General features: G+C 57.6%; 1 protein-coding gene across 1 annotated transcript; it reads left to right on the top strand.

Moving 5' to 3' along the window:
• The first annotated feature begins 1181 nt into the window (after positions 1–1181).
• FRAT1 (FRAT regulator of Wnt signaling pathway 1) lies at positions 1182–4164 on the top strand. The gene has a single exon (XM_051824030.3). The coding sequence runs from the start codon at positions 1799–1801 to the stop codon at positions 2660–2662; it is 864 nt and encodes a 287-aa protein (XP_051679990.1). The 5' UTR covers positions 1182–1798; the 3' UTR covers positions 2663–4164.
• Positions 4165–7132: the final 2968 nt, after the last annotated feature.

Below are 7132 nucleotides of genomic sequence, written 5' to 3'. Positions count from 1 at the left end.
CTTTTTCCATTGGTTCACCCCCAAGTGGCCGCTACAGCGGTTGTGCTGCGGCCAGTACGCTGCGCCTGGTGCGCTGCCAGCCAAGGGTTTGAGATTTTTAATAGTCTACAGCCTGCAGGCAACAAGACACTAGAAGGGTCATTTTCCACTCTTCCTCCTCTAAACAAAAAAAAAGAAGAAGTCTTGGCTAACCATCAAGTCAACCATAATATACTAAAGCGTTGAAATGGCCGCTATTGGCAGGCACTGTGGCTCACCAGGCTAATCCTCCACCTGTGGTGATGGCACCTCGGGTTCTAGTCCCAGTCGGGGCACCGGATTCTGTCCCGGTTGCCCCTCTTCCAGGCCAGCTCTCTGCTGTGGCCCGGGAAGGCAGTGGAGGATGGCCCAGGTCCTTGGGCCCTGCACCCGCATGGGAGACCAGGAGGAAGCACCTGGCTCCTGCCTTCAGATCAGCACAGCGCACCAGCCGTAGTGGCCATTTGGGAGGTGAACCAACGGAAGGAAGACCTTTCTATCTGTCTCTCTCTCTCACTGTCTAACTCTGCCTGTCAAAAAATAAAAAAAAAAAAAGAAAAGAAATGGCCACTATTTTATGTTCATGCAAACCACTCACCATTTTCCTCTCCCGCTACACTTGGGAGCACCTCCTCCTCTGCTGGGCTGAGGCCTTCCTTAAAACTTTGTGCAGGGTCGACCCTGTGGAGCAGTAGGTTAATACTCTGCTTGTGGCACACGTATCCCATATGGGCACAGGTTCGAGTCCCGGCTGCTCCTCTTCAGATCCAGCTCTCTGCTATGGCCTGGGAAAGCAGTAGAGGATGGCGCAGGACCTTGGGCCTCTGCACCCACATTGGAGACCCGGAGGAAGCTCCTGGCTCCTGGCTTAGGATCAGCTCAGCAGCCATTTGGAGAGTGAAAGAGTGGATGGAAGAATGAAGAGCAGATGGAAGAATGATCTCTCTCTCTCTGCCTCTTTGTAACTCTGCCTTTCAAATAAATAAATAAATCTAGAAAAAAAGGAAGAAAAAAAAAGTCTTTGCAGCTCACAGCCCCTTTCAAGAGCAGCAACCGCCAGGTCTCCAGCAGTCCCAGCCCCCGGTGCAGGCCCCAAACCCCCAGGCTCCCAGCTGAGAAACGTCGGTCTGTGGCCCTGCTTTCTTTACCTTTCCCAACTCCGCCAGCCCCATCGCACTACAGGGCTCCCCTCCCTCTCTCCATCCCCGCCAATCTCGCCAGACACCGGCACCCCGACCTCAAAAGCGCAAACGCTGCGAGCAGGCGCGGGGACGTGCGGAGCGGAGGACGTGTGTAGGTGTGTGTGTAAGTGTCTGCGCTTGTGTGTGGGAGCAACCAACAGGGCGCACGCCGGTGTCCTTCCTCTGCGGACGCCAGCCACGCCGGGTGGAGGGAGCGTGGAGCAGCTCCCCTGTGCGCCCCCACACGCCGCGCTCAGAGACCCACGCGCAGACGCGGCGAGGCTTTCCTCCGGACCCCAGGCCGGCAGCAGCCTGTCCTCCCGGGGCATGGCTCCCCCCACCCGGCGCGGTGGTAGGGCCCGGCGCGACGTCACCCATTGTTTACAAATCAACCCGAGCCGGCAGCATTCCGGCTTCGCTGCTGCAGGCTGGCTGCGCGAGCGCCAGCCGGGCCCGGCTTTTGCGTCCGCCCCGGTCCCGGCCCAGACCCCGGCTCCGGCCTTAGCCCCACGCCGGGATCAACCGCGGCCCACCCAATCCGCGGTCCGCCCAGCCGCCAAGCGACGCCCGCCGAGCTCCGGGTGCCCGGGCCGAAGGCCATGCCGTGCGGGAGGGAGGAGGAAGAGGAAGCCGGCGAGGAAGCGGAGGGGGAGGAAGAAGAAGAGGAGGAGGAGGAGGAGGAGGAGGGCAGCTTCCTCCTGCTGGAGCAGTCGGTGACGCTGGGCGGTTCGGGCGAGGTGGATCGGCTGGTGGCCCAGATCGGCGAGACGCTGCAGCTGGACGCGGCGCAGGACAGCCCGGCCTCCCCGTGCGCTCCCCCGGGGCCGCCACAGCAGCAGCCCCCGCGGCCCCCGGCGGCGGTGAGGGCGGACAAGGCCCGGGCCCCCGGCGTGCCGCTGCTGCCGCCGCCCACGTTGGCCGAGGCGGTGGGCCCGGCTCCCCCGGGTGCTGTTCGCTGCGCCCTCGGGGACCGTGGCCGCGTGCGAGGGCGGGCTGCGCCCTACTGCGTGGCCGAGCTGGCCGCGGGCTCCAACGTGCTGTCTCCGCTGCCCCCTCAGCCCGGCCTTGATGTTCCACCGGGGGCCGGCAAGCAGGGCATCCCGCAGCCGTTGTCAGGCCCGTGCCGGCGAGGATGGCTCCGAGGCGCCGCCTCCTCCCGCCGCCTGCAGCAACGACGCGGTTCCCAACCCGAAACCCGCACGAGCGACGACGACCCGCACCGGCTCCTGCAGCAACTAGTGCTCTCGGGAAACCTCATCAAGGAGGCTGTGCGGAGGCTCCATTCGCGAAGGCTGCAGTTGCGCCCCAAGCTTCCCCCGTGCCAGCTCCCGGGGCCGCTGTCCGCCCCGGCACAGGAGCCCCGCTCGCCCCGAAGCCCCCGCGCGGCCTGCAGTGACCCAGGCGCGCCGCGGAGGAGGGCGCAGCTCAGAACTGGAGACGGTGTTCTCGTCCCTGGCAGCTAACAGCCAGGGTGGCCGCAGCGCCGGCCTCCGACTGGGAGACCATGGGGCTCTCCGAGGGCTGCATCCCTGCTCAGACTAGTGGAGAGCTCGCTCCTTTTGAAGCAGAGAAAATAAGCTGGTGTAGACGGAGAGCCGAGACATCTCGAGTGTTTTCGCGGGCGACGGTGGTCCAAGGCCCCGATCTGCTTGCAATTCAGGACTCGGCTGGCGCTGCTCAGGACTCCCAGTTGGCGGTGACCCGCGCAGCCCACGACCACGTGGCCGCGGCCCAAACTTCTCGGGCCCGCAGAGCACGGAACGACTGTAGAGGACCGCAGTTACTTGCTTTACCTTTCCAAGGCTGTTTCCCGATCCGTGTCGGGGGAGGGCGACATGAGCAGTTTCAGGGAGCACCCCAACCTGCCGGACTTGAAGATTGTACGACACTTAGCAAACCCAGCGCGTGTCTTTCCGGGTGCTGTTCTTAACAGAAACCACGCGGCCTCGGGAAAGGACCCTCTTGGGGTTGAGTGGCAGTAGCCTTTTCTTCTGCCTTCTCTTTGCAGCTGGCCGCCTTTTCCTGAGCGCACGGGGAAGCCCGTACACCACGGGAGGACGGCGGCGGGGGTGTTGGAGGTGGGAGGGTGGGGTGAGAGGCGCAGGGACCCTCTGTCCTCTCTCCAATGTGCCGCGACAGCCTGTCCGCCCCTCCCCGGGTTCAAGGTCACAGAGTTGCGGGGCTCCAGCTGTGCAGAGTGGCCGCGTTCTGCGGTTGCGCAGAGAGGGGCTCGCCGTTTGGCGAGAGCCAGAGGGTCCCGAGAACGAGGGCGTGGGCACTCGGGGACGTGCCGGGACCCAACGTCCCTGGTCGCGCCCCGGGTTCCTCCTCGTCCCCCCTGCTTTGCTGTCCTACTCCAGCCGGTGGCCGTGGCGATTCCGGGGCCTGAGCAGTGGGGAGCGAGGGGACTAGCGAGACGCCACGTGACAGGCACTCCGGGGACGCACAGCCTCGCACAGCCGCTTGAAATGGGCTCTCGGGGCCATTTGCAATAACAGCTGCAATTCCCGGGGTAGACGGAGTTGGTTTCCGCCCCCTGCCCCTCCCCCCAGCCGTGCCAGCTCGCCTTTGTAAGGGAAGGAAACCGAGTAGAAAATGTGACTCTCCAAATGGAGACGCTGCGGGCTCTGCCATTGTGATCGTGGGGACGTGTTGGGAGCACACTGCTTACTCCCGGAGGGCGCCAAGACTGTTCTGTTGTTTTAGTTTCATAAAGCGTCAATGGCTTGTTCCATGTCCAGATGTGGCTATTGACGAATCTACACTTCGCAGCGGAGTGTCTGGAATCGTGGCTGTCCTGATACAGGATTCTAACTTAACCGAAATACCTGCTTTGAATAAATGTGTTGGGTTATTATTTTGAGGGGGTGGGGGTGATGATTTTCTATTCTACTTGCCATCCGTGGGGAAGATGTACAAAACACATTTCTCTGATCTCCATAAACATGAAAACACTTGAAATCCCTGCCAGCCTGGCTTGCAGATGGTAATTAGAGCGCCTGTGTGTCTGAGCAGCTCACTAGTTAGACAAGGTCTGGGCAGCTGGGTGTGTATTAGTGCTGGCATGAAATGAAATAAAAGTGAGGTCAGGTTTTGGACCAATCCCATCCCCAAACTTGAGGGCCTTTGGCTCAGCCATCAGTGATGGAGATGTTGCTACATCGCCTGTGACTTCGCTCAGGACGTCAGATGGGCCATCGCTGCGGACTTGGGGGGACGATCGCATTTTTCTTTCTGCTGTGGCCGTTGGGTGGATTTTTGGTTGGGGGCTGCTCAGAATGCAAGCCTGGACGTGGCAAAGTTGGCCCAAAGCTTATCAAAGGACTCCTCCCTTTTCTGCCCTTGACAGATTTGCTACCAGTCTGTCCCCCAAGCAGTGACAAAACAGCCCGTCTGTCCCTCCAGTGCGGAGTTACTGTGGCCTGGGTGACAGAGAGGACACCTAGGGCTTAAGTCCACTTGGACAAGTTGCCCAGCCTCTGTGGGCTTCAGTTTCCTCTTCTCACAAAACGGATAATGAGATGAAGGGTGGGTGGTGACAGACATGCCCTGGAAGTGCACGGCAGGGGGTCCCTACCCCTTCCTTCCTAGGGCTGTTCCAAAATAGCCAAGTGGCTCGGTTTCTCACAGAACAAGGGTGCGTGCTGGTCCCAAAACCTCCTTCTGGAATGACTGTCCGCTTTTCAAGTCCTGATTTCCTGCCTCTCTGACTCGATGCCCCTTTCTCTCTTCCTCACTCTCTATTACACAGACCCTGATGGGCTTGGAAGACCCCCTCCGCGCAGGAAGCCAGCCAATTCCCCGGAAGGGGTGGGGGGAGGGGCTGGCTCAGTCTAGTGTGGCCCAGCAAGGAAAGGGCGGTCCTGGAGGCTCCGGGGCCTCCCACAGAGCGCTGGGCTCCTGCCTCTGGGTGCTGGGCACCGGGGAAAAGCGGACAACTGCTGACTTTCCCACAGGAGAGTGGCCCTGAGGTCGTCCTCTGTCCCAGTTCTTAGTTGGGGAGGGATCTCAGGGGTCAAGGGTTGGGGAAATCCATGGTTTTCTTTGCATCCCTCAAAGCTACTGCACCAACTGTGCTGACTTCTTGTCATAAAAATGATTGGCGAAGGCCAGGCTCAGTCTTAGGGTTCAGACAGTACAATTTTCTCCCTGAGAAAAGGAAAATGGGGTGGGCGTTTGGTGCAGGCCTTAAGGCAGTACTTAGGATGCCCACATGGCATATGGGAGTACCTGAGTTTGAGTTCCAGCGGCACCTCCAATGGCAGCTTCCTGCTAACGCCTCCCCTGGCAGGCAGCAGGTGATGGCTTCCGACCGAGGTCCCTGCCACCCATGTGGGAGACCCTAATGGAGTTCCCGGATCTTGGCTTCCACCTGGCCCCACACTAGCTATTGAAGGCTCTGGGTGAGTGAACCAGAGGACAGGAGCTCTCTCTCTCCCTGTCTTTCAAATGCATATGAATATAAATAAGTAACATTTTTCAAAAGGAAAACTGGAGAAAACAAATGCCGGCTATACATAAGGCACTGTAAATGCACTATAATCCCACAGCTTATCTTTTCAAAAATCCTGCCAAGCCTTATTATTCAGCCCCAGATGTTCTTTTTAGAATAAGTCAGGATTTAGTAAGTCAAGGAGATGGGCGGGGAGAATTTGCCAAAATCATTTCTGCTGTCAGAGGCTCTAACAGAATCGGGAACCCAGGTCTCTGGGCTCTCAGTGCAGGCTTCTTTCCAACAGCTCCGTACTATGGTCTGGTCGGTCGTCACTCACAGCGAGTCCCTGTACACACAGCAGGACGTGTGAAGGACGCACCTGCCATTGGAACCCTGGGCCCTAGGCTAAGCCAGGGGATGCCAGCTGTGTTTCTTTACACAGTCTTCTGCATCCTGAGAAGACAGTGGCCACAGAAAATGGTCTGGAAGAGATAAAAGACCAAAGCTATAAACTGAATGAAAATAAAGCCAAACTGAAATGGCATTGATTGGAAAATAAGCGATTTGGAGAAAATGCCACACTGCGTGGAGAACTCGAGTCTGCTGCCCCAAGATTTCATTCCTAATTAGGTGTAAGTGCTACAATATTCAGATTCCATTTTTATTCTTTTTTAGAGCTTCTTTTTCCATCTCAGAAGCAGAAGCGTGGAGTGAAGATCAGACACCACTTTCCTGGCCAGCAAAGTCTCTGTCTAACCCTGTGATCCCTTCCTTCCAATCAGGAAAGAGTTACCTTGGCAACCAAATTACTAAGTCACTCAATTAGCTCCCCCCTCTTCTGCCAATGCTCGGTAATCACAGAATGTCAGCCCCGGGAGAGCTCAGCTCTCAGATGCCTGGTGCTACCGTCTCATTTAGAGATGGAAGCCCAGAGAGGTCTCCTCTCACAGGTGCACTCCATTAGCAAACTGGGGAAGCTGGTACAGGCAGCGGGCACACCCTCTGCCACACAACGTTTCCTTTCATGGCAGAAAGGACAACAAATAACCTGCCCATGGCAGTGTTTGTGAGAATATAATGCACAAGAGCGTGGGCTTGGCCGGCATCCCTGCTTGGGAGCTGTGTGATTTGAGAAGGGATCTGTAGGCTCAAGCATTGTGGGGAATTCATCTACAAACAGGTTTAAGAGTAGAACTTACCTTGAAGGACTGTGTATAAATATTAAACTAGATCAAATTCTATGGCAAGCGAATAGTAAACATATAAGTAATAAACAAAACATCCCTCCCAGAAGCTGTTGGGTAAATGTCACTTCTATGAGTCTTTTCTCTTTTTTTATGATTTATTTATTTACTTGAAAGAGTTACACAGAGAGAGAAGGAGAGGCAGAGAGAGAGAGAGTCTTCCATCCGCTGGTTCACTCCCCAGTTGGCCGAAAGGGCCAGAGATGGGCCAATCGGAAGCTAGGAGTTTCTTCCGGGTCTCCCACACAGGTGCA

Source organism: Oryctolagus cuniculus, chromosome 15 (assembly GCF_051225735.1).
Source record: "Oryctolagus cuniculus isolate XC-2025 breed Fujian yellow rabbit chromosome 15, ASM5122573v1, whole genome shotgun sequence".
In the NCBI taxonomy this organism is placed as follows: domain Eukaryota; kingdom Metazoa; phylum Chordata; class Mammalia; order Lagomorpha; family Leporidae; genus Oryctolagus; species Oryctolagus cuniculus.
This window is presented reverse-complemented; position numbering and strand designations above follow the sequence as displayed.

What these genes read in the sequence shown, in the direction of transcription:
- FRAT1 (XM_051824030.3), top strand. Translation starts at nt 1,799, where the DNA reads ATGCCGTGCGGGAGGGAGGAGGAAGAGGAAGCCGGCGAGGAAGCGGAG.